This window comes from Choristoneura fumiferana, chromosome 21, assembly GCF_025370935.1.
Source record: "Choristoneura fumiferana chromosome 21, NRCan_CFum_1, whole genome shotgun sequence".
NCBI classification, from domain to species: Eukaryota; Metazoa; Arthropoda; class Insecta; order Lepidoptera; family Tortricidae; genus Choristoneura; species Choristoneura fumiferana.
Window position 1 is genome coordinate 16,823,824 of NC_133492.1, and position 16,642 is coordinate 16,840,465.

The following is a 16,642-nucleotide window of genomic DNA, read 5'->3' on the forward strand; positions in this document are numbered from 1 at the left end:
AAAAGCTTGTACAAAAATCACTTTATTCAAAACAATCCAAACTTATGCAGCGTGTCAACTCCGATTTCGGTGAACGTGTTAAGTATAGAGTTCTCGCATTCGGGGAAGAGTTGTTCGCAGTCGGCGCCGGCGCTGCGGCCGAGCCTCTCCGCCGCGTGGTACTCGTTGTCTGTGTGGTGGGAAAGAGCATCCTTCGTTGACGATGGCCTGGAAAAATAACATCATTATACCTGGCGCAGAATGTCACTGCACGCGGGGTCGTAAAACGTGTTTTGCGTAGTGTTGTGGTGTGATTGCGTCGAGAACACGCTATCGATAGAACTAAAATAGTGAGGTATTTGTACCTACCTACCTAATGCATGTGCTTCAAAACAATTTGAATATTTATTAGTAGTGGATCTTAATTAGCGAATTATTCAATTACTATAATGTGGGTAGTATTTAAATAGGTACCGAGTTATTATACATTGCCTTTTATTCGTTCTTTGAAGTTTGAATCAACATCATGGAGGAATAATATTAAATCTGTTGGTGTTAATCAACAAGCGCGCATTAATATTTAGCAATCATTAATAAGTCATTATTAATTTAATCACTAAAAATAAATGCACATACAAAAAAATAAGACTTATTTTTCGATTTTAATATTGTAAACATTTACTGATTATCGATACGAGCGTTGTGCTTCACTAGACCTTGCCATAAGTTCCTAAGTGCGAGTGAGCTCGCGATACACTCCACTGTGCTCGCACTTTTCATTGCCCCGCGTGCAGCGACATTCTGCGCCAGGTATAGTGATTACCCGCGGCTCCGCGTAAATCATTAGATTAAGCAGTTGAATTGAAATCCCGGGATTTAGTAAATCCCGTGATCATCCCCAAAAATTACATTAACGTATGTAGAACACCTAAACCAAATTTCATGTCTCTAATCCCAGCGGATGAGATGATTTTATTCTGATCCCGTGTTAATATCGAAAAGGTTAGTAGACGTCACAGGAGACCGAAGAGCTGGAAGCTTCCTCGGACAAAGAATTAGCTTGACTATTCAAAGAGGAAACGCTGCCTGCATCTTCGAGACCTTGCCTAAGGGGTACTCTTTAAGTAATTTGTTTTAGTTTTAGGTTTTATTTTATTTGATTTTACGTAAGTATTTTAAGTTTAAGATAGATAGTTTTATTACCTACTTTAATGCCTTAAATTATATTATTATGACTTTGTAATTTGCAAATAAAAATATATTGGGATAAGAAGTTGTTGTTGTTGGGATATGTGTCATTCCAGACGTCCACCTACATACCAAATTTCTTCCATATCAGTCCAGCCGTTTTAGCGTGAAGGAGTAACGAATATACGCACACATGTTCACAATCTTTCGCATTATATCATCATCATCATCATCATCCCAGCCCATATACGTCCCACTGCTGGGCACAGGCCTCCTCTCGGAATGAGAGGGCTTGGGCCGTAGTTCCCACGCGGGCCCAGTGCGGGTGGAGTTATATAATATATATTTTTTATGGTATAGGGGCCAACGAGCAAACGGACCGCCTGATGGTAAACGATTACTGTCGCCCATGGACACCTGCAACACCAGAAGAGCCACAAATGCGTTGCGGGTCTTTTAGGTAGGAGTACGCTCTTTTTTTTAAAAGCTCGCATCGGTCCGGGAATACTGCAGGCGATAGTTCATTCCAGAGCTTTGGTTTAAGTAAGATTTGCCGAGAGCAAATAAAAAATCCAACCTAAAATATGGCGGATCCTTTATAAAAACTTACGTGAGCAGTATATGCGCTATTTCACCAAGTAGACCGTTTTCATGGGTAAAGGGGACGTCAGCAGCCTCGCAAATGGTCCGCAGCAAACACGGCCTGCCGGAGAACCCGTATCTGTGGAAAATTAAACATAAAAAATTATTAGTTTATTGAATCAGGCGTCACTTCGCGGATCTCTATATACCAAACTTTCACTAAATAGAATGCATGGAGATAATTAGGTACAACAGTATGGGGTCTATTATTAATGAGCAGGTAAATTTAGTTTCATCTCCCTTGCTACGGCTTGGACCTAATTTCAGCAATGGTAGTTAATAAAACATGCCTTGACAGTAAATAAATAAAAATCAAGGTAATTTTGAAGGACGGTTAAAATTTATTAATAATTTGTGGGTAGTTTTGTTTTGTTTCATAAAATATAAGTAGGTCCTTGGGAGTTACAGTGACAAATTAAAACGGTGGTTGTGGTTTGTTAGTCTAACAACTGGTAGCATGGTGTACGGTTGTGTCACTCTGAAGATGAGCTCTGGTTGAGTTCGAAACGCGTCAGTGTAGTGTGTTGGTGGTGATAGATGGGTTTGTGTGATTTGTGTGTGTTCTTACAGTGTGAAGGTGGAGGAACTGCATGAACACGCATATTTTGCATGAGCTTAGCTATCGTAAGGTCGCGGGTGAGCAAGGAAATTCTTTTAGTTCATTGATATGGACCTCCGCAAAGTAACGCCTGATTCAACAAATTAACTAAATTCAAAAAGAATAAAATATTTTGTTTTGTATCGTAGCAAAAGAAGACAACAATTTACGAACTGACATTTTTTTGATTAAAAATTGCAAGTTTTATTTTAAGAGCATTAAAAATAGGTAGGTACTTTTCTTTTAGATTATGTATGTACGTAAATACAGACAATAATTATAGTAACAGATAGAAAACTTATAATAATGACTAATAGTTATAGGTTTATTTTAGGCCTCTTAATAAATTAACTTGTTTAAGTACCTAATAAGTAGGCTGCTAACATGTAAAAAAAGAAGTAAAGTAGAAAAGAACTAGATAAAGTATTATTGCCCGCGGAAAAACCGTATATTCCCAAAGAGACAAACAATGTTTCTAAGTTCTATAACGGCGAGAACAAATTTGCTTCGAAATGTCGAAATAATTACTTGCTCCAAAATGATAAATAACAAAGTACAAACAAGTTCAAAAGCAAGCTCGTAACTTGTAAAACAAAATTCGACAATTATCACTGTGTAGGGCCCGGTCCAGTAAGAAAAATCTCTTCCCAAAACAGGAAAGATTAAGCATCCGCTATAATGAGGAAATGAGATGCAAATTTGAAACAAGAAATTTGAGATTTCCGTGTTCTTAAAATAATGGAGGAAATAATTCAAGCCTCTTCTGGTAAAAATTAGCTACATGTTATTAATAAATTTGTTGGAATAAAATTGTAACTAGTAAATACTTCCCTAATTTATTGCATAATTCTAGTTTTTAATTGATTGTATTTCAAAATGTGGTTTTGAATCCATTAACGGTACGTTGGTGGCTCAACGCAACCAACTTGTTAAATTATTTTACTATGTTTTTAGTGCAGGTGCGGAAGTGAATTTACAAGTATGCGCAAAAAAGTAGACTATGAAATTCTTAACGGTGTCAAATTTATACACCGTTACACACTCAGATATTAACCTAATTTCATTCCTTTAGAATCTTTTTTAACTTTTGAAATATAATTATTCAATAAACATACCTTTCAGTCATGTGTTCGATAATTTTATAGAAATCCCATCTGTTCATCCTCTGTGGCTCCTCGTCTTCTTCTCTTGCCTTCGCATCTTTTAATTCCTGACGACGTATAGCTTCATCTAAAGACAGTTCATTATCATCTCCTTGTATTACTCCACCTTCAGAATACAAAAGAGCCCGTTTTCTTCGCTCTTTAAAAGTTATATCGACTAACGTGTCATTTCTATCTTCGTCTGCATCTTCAAGTTTTTCATCTTCAATTGCATCACTGTCTATCTTCCTAGAGTCTACAGCTGTATCTTGTTCTATGTTTGGTTGATCACCGTCCATATCTCTGGAGACAGTGTTGGCAAAGCCGTAGATTCTGCTAGTGTACTCGGTACTGTTGGTAGGTAGGTCATACTGAAACTTGATGACTGTACCGACCGTTACTGCTTGCTCTTTCAAGTCCACTGGAATACCCAGACCGAGGATAAACTAGAAATAAGAAAATGTTATATTAATCAGAGCTAAAAGTAAGTTAAAATTTTACTAAAGCACAATGCTTGCTTGGACTTTTTTTGCGCGATAGAATCTGGAATACAGAAATTTGTCGAAGAAGGTCACCGAGATAGCTGTAAAAATATGCAAGTTGAAGTAGCAATGGGCGGGCCATTGCTCGAAGAACAGATAACCGTTGGGGGAGAAACTTTCTTGAGTGGCGACCGCGTTGTCGTTCATGTTGCGTTCTGAGGGGGAGGCTTTTGTTCAGCAGTGGAGTCTACTGGCTGATGATGATGATGATGATGATGACAATGCATTATTGAATGGGAAAAATATTTTATAATCTTATTCTAATCTACTTAATATGACTTGAGATAATCTCACTCTGGTTGGTAAATGCAAACGAAATAATTAACTTAAATGAAAACTTGATCTTAAATAAGAAAAGTCCCATTAAACCAATGTAATAGGAAATCACGACTGTGTACACAACTTGCAATGGAAATGAGACGTTTTTGGGTAACTTTTTAACATTTTATTCGGAATAAAACGTGCCCTAGTTTTACAGGTAAACAAGCTGACGCTTAGCCTAAAAGATATTCACACAAAGCAAGATAATATTATGTTAAAAAAATACAAAGGCTGTAGAAACAATCTTAAAACAGAAATGAGGGCTTATAATATCGGCCCTTCGCTCTTGGAGCACTTTTCATGTAATATAGAGCTATTGTTTCCCACCGAGCCCTCCAAGAGAGGGCACTTGTGAAATAAGATATACTCAATCATAACTTAATGATATCCACCCATTTGCCGTTAGTAGATGGATGACAGACCGGGAGTGTTGGGAGGATACTTGTTGATGGAGTAATTAATAGACTAGAAGAGCGATGGTGTCGTGTTACGATATTTCTTATTAAGTCGACTGCAAGTCAAATATCTGTTAAAGATTTAGCTTTTGATCAGGCGTGGTATATTTAAGCTACAAAGACAGATAGACGCCCTGACTCGTTATAATACCTATAGGTATCTTCCAAATTTTATGTGCACAACAAATTAAATAAACACAATATTTTAGACTATCGCAATCATTACTAATTAAATTTTATGAATTAAATTCGGATTGGTTTTTTGGAATCTTTTTGTATTTTTTATTTCAATGTCATCCCGTAAAACCCATATCGAAAATACAAACTGAAATATAGATGTATAGAAAAACCAGAAAAGTAAGACCAGCGCTGTGAATCGAACCCAGGTCCTCGGCATTCCGTGCCACGTGCTATACCACTATCCCAGTGGTGGTGTGGTGGTGGTCTTATGTTTCTGGTTTTTCTATGCATCTATATTTCAGTTTGTATTTTTGAATAAAATTCGGGTTTTCCGGCGTACCTTGATTTTAGAGCAGCTCGATATCATGATCGTCGTCTCGTGATCATGGCGCATGCAACTGTGACGAAATATCTAGCTGTTCTAGCTGTTCTACAATCAAGGTACGAGTACGCGGAACAAAACCCGAATTTAATTCATAAAATCAAATAAATACCTAACTATCATTTATCAAATAGTTTAAACAATTTTCGACCATCAAAGTAGAGACAAAAAATCTGACATCTCAGAAATCATAACTTTTTTTTGGACTAAAATGAAAACACACAGAATTAAAATCACAAAAGTTAAGCTAGGGCTGGGAATCGAACCAAGTTTCTCATCATTCCCTTACTTTACGACATTAACCATATTACACACCAACGCGAGCAGTTGGTATTCACAGCCCAACTATAATTTCAGTTGTGTTCTCCGTGTTGTCATCTAGTAGTAGAAATTAAAATAACTAACTAGTAGACCGTAAAAATAAAAATCGGAAAATATTCCGACGTTGTGACTACAAAATTAAAAATCCAATTAAATCAAACTCACCAAAACTACGAAGAGATTTAAACGAAGCTAAATTAAAACAACGCGGACTCAACGAATTCCCTCGCAACACTTCAAAAAGCAGGCTAAAGCGAGCAACTTAATTGCATTTAAATTCACCAACAAGAAAAAACACTGCTTCGTTAAGCCCTATCCGGTGTGCAGAGAAAACATCATTTGCTCAAGTTAAATCAGCTACGTTATGTAAATTTGCATGAGCGAATTCGAATAAGGGGAAAAGATATACCTGGGCGCGGGCGGGGCCTCCGTCGGGGTACACTAGGTACCTTTTATGTCTGTGTGCCTCAAGAGCGGCAAGAAAATTTAGTAGGATTATTGGGAGAAGCATCGCGACTGACGAGCGCCGGCGTGCGAGAGCGAAGTGACGATAAAATGTAGGTAGTATTTGCTCTGCCTCTGAGTAATGAACCGTTATGTTTTTCCAGAGAATCGGCGCCACATTAGCGTTACCTGAACAAGCGGAAACAATTAGATCGCCTGTCTGCGAACTATCTCTTTGAGGCTGGCCGTGTCACAGACTTTGTAAGAGGATTTGAATTGTTACACGAGCTAAAATCAAGAGGCAGTAAAATATTTTATTCCTCATAAGACCTCGCGTACTTTATAAAGAACAAATTAACACTAAAAGTAACGGCCTAATGTACTTTACAAAGCAAAATTTGTAGTATAATATCAAAATAAACAAAGCTGGTGACCCACGTATTGGTCTTAGGTATACTATACTGGTTTGACATTTACCCGAAATATTTCAGCAAGTGGTTACAGTTTAGAATGAAAACCCTTATAAAGGTGCGTCAGGATTTTTTCAATTGAAGTCGAAGAAGCGTATTTTGTCAAAGGCGTGTCAACAGTTTGAATCGAAAATTTCAAAATGAACCTGGGTTAATTAATGTGTCGCTTCTATGTAAAAAAAATCACATGTTAGCTACGCGGAGTGCACAAATCTGGAGAACGTCCGCTAACTATTCTCCGCTTTTATTTATTTAGGGGCTGTTTCACCATCCATTGATTAGTGTTAACTGGCGGTTAGGTGTGATGCCGTCTCTATTTGTTTTGTTCGAATAGACGGAGACGGCATCACATTTAACCGTCGGTTAACGCTAATCAATTGATGGTGAAACAGCCCCTTAGTCTATTTAAACTCAATACGTCGCTTGTGAGGAAAAATATCGCCGCGATCACCATAAAGACGATGACTGATGAGATGACTTTTAGTCAAACTTGCTAAAGCATCCGCAGATTGTAATATTCCATATTATTTTGTGACACAGTATAACTTTTTTCCTGGCTGTCTGTAATTAGATAGTACAGATATTGTGCTTCAAAAAGGACAATATTACACTAGTGAGTACATTCAATGTCATAAATCACTTTTATTCCTTGTCGCTTTCAGTCAGTACACAATTTCGTATGGCTTTTCAAACATGACGTACAATGCTAACGTGCAAAAGTGATCAGATCACTTATTTATGACGTTGACTGTACCATAACTTAGTAGTATTAAAATAAAATGAAAAATTAACAATCTTCATTCACTTATACATTTGTATCCTGGGACATATCAGCGATGTCTTTTCTATTTCTATTATTAGTTCTATGGGCAAGACTAATGTGGCTTCGGTTGGTGTAGGTTAGGTAGTTACACGATGAAAGGCCAATACAAGAAATTATTTTGGCAGGTTGCCAGCACAACCAAATGCAAGTGCATTGCGTTTACATGACAGGAACAATTTAAAGATAGCATACTTTCCATAGCTGTAAAACCTGCATAAAAGATGTAAACTGGACCAAATATCTCGTATTTTTTTTAAATACTCATATTTGGAAACGTATCATTTTATTTGCATTTAAAACGAGATGATCATTAGGACGGTTTTACTATAGGTACTCAAGCTTGTAATGACTTATATTCATGAGCCACCATAGAACCTTTTCAAAGGAAAAGTCGTTACGATTTTCCTTGTTAATTAATGCGATGTCACTATGACGTTTACTGTGAAATGGTTCCATGGGCTCATGAATTAAAGTCCTTGGCCGTACCTCGGCTCTTCTAAGTAGCCTACACTCTTGACAAAGTGGTCGTGAGCGTCGGTTGAGGACCAACAGGCCCAAGGAACCCTAATAACAACTTTAGTAGGAAAATAGTGTGGTATTTCCCCTTAGTTTCCACTCCGCAGGGTTGGAGTCTGGAGATTGTGCCTACTACATTAATCATTAATAAGGTCCCATTTAATTAAAAGCAGCTATCGAATACATATTTTTAAAGCTAGTCGTATTTGGGCCAATCAACTATTTTACCAACACTTTGGGCGTCTCCTGCGTTACCAAAATTGTCTCTGGCGTTACCAAAAAAACCGTACTTCCAACAAGATATTTCACGGTTTAATAGGTTGAACTTACGTAGGATGGCATGTATTCATGTACACCATCTATTAAATTACAGAAAAAACATGTTTACTTACAAAAATCTGTAATTGTTTGAAAAATGTCGCGGACAGATTAGTGTCGGTAATAAAATTGATCGGCCCATTTTCATCAATTACAATGGAAATTGTGACGTATTATTAAAATAATAAGGTTCAGTTTCCAACTCAATGCAAGTGGTCGCTAAATCACCTCTACCTTATTAAGGGTTGAAAATAAATAAATTATTTAGAAAAATTGGTACCCACTTTTGAAACCACATACATAATTACGAAGTATCATTGAAACGAAAAAGAAATCGATTCAACTAACACGATGTATGAAAATCTTCTTTTTATAAAGTCCGTTAAAACTATAGCCAGCAACATAATCCAGACCTCGCCAAATAACATTCGAAAATAGCAAAGCAAAATAACAAAGTAAGCATTCGTTCGCTTTCAAATCCAGCTTAGCCACAACGACTATCATTTAGCTTTTATGAATTCTAGAGCGAATAAAATTGTTAATTAGAAGCTCTGCTTGCATGTCGAGCATTTATTGAGCACGCCGAGCATTGCAGCAGCCACAGAATCCCATTATAACATCGCCCTTCATTCCGATAAATTGGCCTACGAACGGAAAGAGAGCGCCTTTGATGCGGTATTTGCAGATGTTGAATTAAATGGATGTGGCAATATTCCATGATTTACAGCTGTGTTTACAGAGTACTAAATTTAGGGCACATGTCTAGGGAAATTACAACTTTCCACATTTTTCTGTCCGTCTCATTAAGTTCAATTTGATGATTTTTATACAGTTTACAATAAATAAGCTTTGAGTGATGTTGAATTGATAAATTAAGTATAGTTTTTATCGAAGTCTCTGTGTATATACTTGTTTTGTTCTGTAATGCTTGCTATGTGTTGGTGTGCAATAAAGAGTTATTGTATTGTTTTGTGTAGAGCGAATTAATTTTTGCATTACTGCTTGCATATTACTTTAGTTCAACATAGTGTGTAAACTATGTAGGTACACAATAATTTACTTTAGGTATTTGGCAAATCGGGAACGTCAAAATTAAAAAATATATATACAGGAGTTACAGCTTGAAAAGTTGAGGGATGGTGGCGCTGTAATTTGAGTGATGGTGGCGCTGTAATTTGAGTGATGGTGGCGCTGTAATTTGAGTGATGGTAGCGCTGCAATTTGAGTGATGATGGCGCTGTAATTTGAGTGATGGTGGCGCTGTAATTTGAGTGATGGTGGCGCTGTAATTTGAGTGATGGTGGCGCTGTAATTTGAGTGATGGTGGCGCTGTAATTTGAGTGATGGTAGCGCTGCAATTTGAGTGATGATGGCGCTGTAATTTGAGTGATGGTGGCGCTGTAATTTGAGTGATGGTGGCGCTGTAATTTGAGTGATGGTGGCGCTGTAATTTGAGTGATGGTGGCGCTGTAATTCTAACTTTCTTAAATTAACGAACCTCGTAAGTTCCAGCGTAGATACTAAATTTAGGACATACGTAAAAGTAACTGGCAACTTTTATTGATTTATTTTAAGTCTATGTGTCAGGTGCTTAGACTAAAACTACACAGTATTTGGACACAGCAGCAGTGGGACACCATATAGTAGGTAAGCTAATAAAATATATATGTATATATATGTTGTGTGTGCTAAATTGTATAATAATATTTGGTGATCCTTTAGATCAGAGGTTTTCAACCGGTCTGCCGCGACACACCAGTGTGCCGAGATCGCTGCGAAGTGTATGCGATTCGTAAAAAGGTATCAACGAGACCCTATTAATAAGCCTCCGCTGTCCGGTATCTTATACATTATTATGGGTATACTGCACGATACCCTTTAGGTACTCTACGCGCCAGTCCGACTCTGGCTATTTTTCACTGGTGTGCCGTGAAACTTTCATGAATGAAAAGTGTGCCATTAGAACCAAAAGGAACCATGTAGCGGGCGGAGGGGATTAAATAAAACCCCAATATAGCCTCGCACATAGGAAAGTATATTATATAAAAAAATATAAATTTGCCCTGCTCCACACAATGCGTGTAGCAGAGAGAACGTAGGACGACAAAGTGTCAGCTGTCATGTGAAGTGACAGCTGTCAAACAAAAAATACAAACTTTTATGTATCGTACAGGAATCATCATCATTATCAGCCAAAAGGGCCGTAATTACCTTAATAAAAAAATGTACATTATCTCTACCATCCACCATCCACATCCACCATCACCATTCATCGCACCGCTCGCCATAGACAGGGAGTTCATCCCCCCATGTTGGAATCACAACGGTCGCGTACCGTTCGGTCCAAAAGGTGTTTTCTCCATGGAACACTTAGATTATGGAATGAACTTCCTGTCGTGGTTTTCCCAGCGAGTTACAGCATGGAGGTCTTCAAAAGGGGTACAAAAAGGTTTATGCGGGGTCGGCAACGCGCGAGTGATACTTCGGGTGTTGCAAGCGTTCCTAGGCGGCGGTAATTGCTTAACATCAGGCGGGCCGCATGCCTGTTTGCCACCGACTTGGTAATTTAAAAAAAATCTTTACTTCCGACATCGTCGTCGAATCGGATCCGTGTGCACGATGGCGGCATTTCGAATATTCCCTCTCAGCGGCCGCTCGCTTCTATCACTACTCTGATTGACTTTTAAAAGCTATATAGCCTCTGATATACAAACTAGAAGAATATATCTAGCAGTTGCTGTTCTTGCTTTTAGTTATCATCAGCTGTACAGTACAGTACTGGAGCTTTTGATGCAATTTATTCATATATCATGGCACAAAATGGCTCATCAAAGAAATTGGGATTTTTAATTCGTTTCCTTCGTTTATAATTTGACAGTCTTCAAATAAAGAGTGTGGCAATGGCAAGTACCTATACTCCAATAAGTAAACCGCAACTATACGCGTAAGAGTAGGTACTTTTTCAATGCGACACATATTGTGTTTTCATCTCTCATACTCGGAAGAGCAGTGTTTAACTCGGGAAAACACCAATATCACACTCAAAATATTGGCACCCTCGCTATAGATACTTGGGTGCCAAGTTTCCTCGTGTGATATTGGTTATTTTCCTCCCTTGTTGAACAATCTACTATTTCATGCCTAACACACGCATCGAATAGACGTCAGTCTTTGTGTTTTTTGGAAGCAGTGTAAAAGCACGTAGTTCATTGAAATGGGCATTTACAAAGTAACATCTAAATCAGGGATGGGGAAACTGCGTCCCGCGGGCCACCTCCGGCCCGCGAAGGCTTGAAATCCGGTCCGCGACCATCAAACAAAAATCAAGAGAAGATTTCGTATTGTTAGAAATTTCATTCTTATTGGCAATGTCCAGCTTGTATAGGTACCATCAGCCAAATATGTGATCTACCACACTAAAGTTGATAATCGTTTGCATGTCATAAAACAATAATGCCAATAGACGTATGTCTGTCAACTTGAAAGTTCGACTTTAGCGACATATTCACTTGATAGGAACTTGTTTAAAAATTGATAGACCGCTTATTTGGCTGATTGTACAACAATCACGCATTGTTTCGCGAGTGCGGGCGGGATGAGCGAAAATCGAAAATATTGCACAGTAAATTAGTGTTCCAGAAAATACATCAATATTTTTTTTCAGTAAATAAATAGCCAAAATGCATCAACTTGGCCCGCCTTATTATTTCGTTAGCATATTGGCACGCGAAGGAAAAAGTTTCCCCATCCCTGATCTAAATCAATCAAATTACTCTTTTAAGCCCACGGTTTGACTTATAATATATGTAGGTATACTAGCTTTTGCCCGCGGCTTCGTCCGCGTGGAATTCGCTTATCGCGCGCTGTTCCCTCGGAAACTGTGCACTTTTCCGAGATAAAAAGTAGATTATGTCACTCTCTGGCCCAAACTATCTCTATGCCAAAAATCACGTCAAACCGTCGCTCCTTTTCGACATGAAAGACGGACAAACATACAAACACACACACTTTCACATTTAAAAATATAAATATAAATATCATGGGACACTTGACACCAATTGACCTAGTCCCAAACTAAGCAAAGCTTGTACTATGGATACTAGGCAACGGATAAACATACTTATATAGATAAATACATACTTAAATACATATTAAACATCCAAGACCCGAGAACAAACATTCGTGTTATTCACACAAATATCTGCCCCGGCCGGGATTCGAACCCAGGACCTCAAGCTTCGTAGTCAGGTGCTCTAACCACTTAGCCATCCGGTCGTCATTTATAATATTAGTATGGATTTTAACTAGCTGTTGCCCGCTTCTCCGTCACCGAGGAATTCCTTTATCGTTATCCCGGCGGGCACTGTAAATTTAAAATTTCCAATAATTTATTCAGTAAATAGGCCATAAATGGGCTCATTTACGCGTCATTTTTTTAAACTACCAGCGCTTTCGGGAAGACTATAAGAATGCGCCGCAAGGGGCTTCAATCCGTCTAGCCTTCTGATCCTAACCTATTAGTCGTTTCTGCTCTGAAACGTCTTCCTCGCTCGCTCCGCTCGCTCACTGCTAGCGAGGTACCAAAAGTAGGTGTCATAAGGACACCCCTTCGATGACATCTATTTTAAGTCCTGGTGCTCCCCTTTGGTACACCCTAGCTGGTGCCTCGCTGACAGCGAGCGAGCGAAGCGAGTGAGCAAAACGTTTCAGGGCAGAAGCAACTCGGATAGCTTAGGTTCAGAAGTAACAGCACAGAAAATGATTATTATGGTATTGTGAATGCCATTTAGTTCGGGATTTTGTACTTTCAGTCATTTAAAAGTAGATATTTCGAGCTTCGGTGTATCGGTTATCGGCATTTTGTACTTTCGGTATTCTGAATTTCAATGTATTAAGCGTCGATATTTCAACTGTAGGTAATATGATTTTTCGGTATTATAATACATACCCCCACTAGCTGTGCTGCAGATTAGTTGACATGACAAATATAAAGTCGTGACAACTAGTAAACACTCCCATTCGGCCTACACGCTAATCCCTGTCCTGTTCATAGATTGCCCAGTCATCCCGATTTCTATAAAATTCCGTCTCCCTAAGGAGCCATTGGGACGCAGCGCCCTAATTACACCCAACGCTTTCATATGCGAGACACCAAATACGACTTCGTTCCATTTAAGTGCCGGCAGCCAATTAGCACTTACTTGACAAACTATCACCACTTGAGCTATCCATGCACGCACGCACACTGACACCACGCGTCACAGACTAACATAATACTGGATCATCGCTCCCTTGAACCGTATCTCACACCTAACTAAAACTATTATATTTATATAACAGTTCTCAGATCACCGAGAATGTACGACCAGTGAGAAAAGAGTCGATCACAAATTGGTAACACAAATAAGACGCCAAACGTTCATTAAGTCAGCCCAGCGGTCTTGAGTTACCCTGTCAGTTTTGCGAATGGTAATTCTCTGCCAATCACAATTTAAAACTGTCTGTATTAATAAACCGAAGGGAATGTGGATTAATTACTATCCATTAATGTACGTACAATTTGGCGTGGAATTTGTCGTTGAGAGAATTTAGTGTCTAATTTTGTTGTTTGCTTTCAGGATGGTGGTTCTATTTGATCTGGACGGTGGGCATTCGAAGGTAAACACGAGGCAGAAGAGGTATTTGCTGTTCACGAAGGATACACAGTGGGGAGTAAGTGTCGGCGTATGAATTAAATTTGCCATTCGATGAGCAGCTTACTTTGAGCCTCGCGCGGAGGTATATTAATGGGGGAGTTGCCATGTCACAGTGAGGGGTCCATATCGGTTCGCATACTTTTGGAAGTCCGAATGTAATGTTAGTCAGAACGATCGTTTGTCATAACTCTTTTTTCTCTGAATCCAATATATTTTTACATGAAACTACCGTGAGACTCACTCATATTAAATAATATATTGACCCGAATAACTCACGTCTTAAATCGAGTTTAGCTCGAGAGTTTCGGGCTAATCCGTAGCCCTTAAAAATGATGACAAACGATGATTTGGAAAAAAAATACGGTATGACTAGCAAAGAGTATGCGATTTTTGGCGCTCCCCACAGTGAGTTAAAGGTTGTTTTTGACTGCGCGTGATTTGTTCGAATACTCATCATCATCCCAGCCTATATACGTCCCACTGCTGGGCACAGGCCTCCTCTCAGAACAAGAGAGCTTGGGCCATAGTTCCCACGCGGGCCCAGTGCGGATTGGGAACTTCACACGCACCATTGAATTGCTTCGCAGGTTTGTGCAGGTTTCCTCACGATGTTTTCCTTCACCGCATAGCTCGTGGTAAATTTCAAATGTAATTCCTCTCATGAATTTGAAAAACTCAGAGGTGCGAGCCGGGGTTTGAACCCACGACCCTCTGTTTGAGAGGCGATAAGTCAAACCACTAGGCCACCACGGCTTCAAATACTACTTTGTTCGAATACTATTACATATATATTATATACAAAATTGTTATTGTTTCTTTATGTAAATAACCTGTCTCTTAACAGCCTACATTTTGTGAATGGGAGTATCATCGAACATTCAGCCATGAACAACCTAAAATCACGATGGTCATTATTTTATTGGTAGTTTTAGGGGTTGTTATATACATGAAGAGGTTGACTTCATGGATAAAATTACATTTTTGAAATTTAACACGAGCTCATCGTGAGGAACCTTCAGAGAAATTCTATGGTATGTGTGTAGTTCTTAATCCACTGATTCTGAACTTCGATTTGATTCTGAGAGGAGGCCTGGATGATGAGTTTTAAGGTGTAGTGAATGGCTTATGATATTGCTACTACTGTGAAAACAAATGTGTAATCAGAATAACAAAATAGCTTTACATCCAAGCCTATACACGTCCCACTGCTGGGCACAGTCCTCCTCTCAGAACAAGAAGGCTTGGGCCATAGTTCCCACGCGGGCCCAGTGCGGATTGGGAACTTCGCACGCACCATTGAGACGCTTCGGAGGTTTGTGCAGGTTTCCTCACGATGTTTACCTTCACCGCAAAGCTCGTGGTAAATTTCAAATGTAATTCCGCACATGAATTTCGAAAAACTCAGGTGCGAGCCGGGGACAAAATAGCTTTATGGATAGTTAAATTTAATTTGTAGGACAGTCAAGGAAGAAGGCTTTAGCAGAGAGAAAGTAGACCATCATCATCATCATCTCAGCCGTAGGACGTCCATTACTGGACATAGGCCTCCCACATAGACCTCCAGTCGCTTCGGTTGGCAGCGGCCTGCATCCACCGTGAACCGCGGCTTTAACCAGGCCATCCGTCCATCTCGTTGGTGGACGTCCTACGCTGCGCTTGCCAATCTACGTTCTCCACTCGAGAACTTTTCGGCCCCAACGGCCATCTGTTCTCCGAGCTATATGTCCTTCCCATTGCCACTTCAACGAACTAATTCGCTCGGCTATGTCGGTGACCCTTGTTCTTCTATGTATCTCCTCATTTCTGATTCGATCCCGTAGAGAAACTCCAAGCATAGCTCTCTCCATAGCTCGCTGAGCAACTTTTAGCCTATTTATAAGGCCTATACTGAAGCACCACGTCTCGCATCCATATGTCATCACTGGCAACACACATTGGTTAATAAAGACTTTCGTCGTAGACCATGGACAAGTATAATTATATGACTTTTGCTACCAAAAATTAATTTGTCAATAATATTAAGTGTTTTCACGATCTATTCTATATAGAATCAGTCTTAAACTAACAGCTACGTTTAGGAATATCAATAATTCTATTTATTAGGTAATTTTGAAGAAAAATATGACTTTTCGAAACGCCCACTTAGATCCCCGTTAGATAATATTGCCAAGTACTTTTAAAGCCAAGTTCGCAAATATACCTTTTATAAAAGTTCTTGCAATTTATTTTATTAAGTACTTACTTCGAACTAATCAAATATTTGATCAAATTAACTGTGAGGAGAATAATATATAATATTCGGCTGTGTCGAGTCCAAAAATTGAAACTTGCTAATTTTATTAACTTGGCTTATTTACTTCTTTGGGAGTTTAGTTATTTTATTAATTTCATTTTCTTTTAACGCCATTCATGTTTTAGAAGCTGCAGATGTAGGCTTTGATATTTTCGACTTGATGTAAACAAATTACGTCAGCTTTCCATTTTGTTTCTGATTTACGCCTCGAAATTTCCCTTAAAGTTTTTAATTATATTTTCATATTTACGTAACACGTTTGTATTTGGATCATTTTTTCAGAAGCTCGTTTCCTTCTAAAAATACTGCATCGAAATCGGTTCATCCCTTTG

At 38.8% G+C, this 16,642-nt stretch overlaps 1 protein-coding gene across 1 annotated transcript; it reads right to left on the reverse strand.

Moving 5' to 3' along the window:
- Positions 1 to 6: 6 nt before the first annotated feature.
- Positions 7 to 6,312, reverse strand: LOC141439527 (uncharacterized). The gene is made up of 4 exons (XM_074103815.1): positions 6,160 to 6,312; positions 3,523 to 3,995; positions 1,778 to 1,888; positions 7 to 207 (listed from the first exon to the last, which is right to left on the reverse strand). Exons 1-4 carry the CDS (start codon positions 6,259 to 6,261, stop codon positions 27 to 29), a joined length of 867 nt encoding a protein of 288 aa, XP_073959916.1. The 5' UTR covers positions 6,262 to 6,312; the 3' UTR covers positions 7 to 26.
- Positions 6,313 to 16,642: the final 10,330 nt, after the last annotated feature.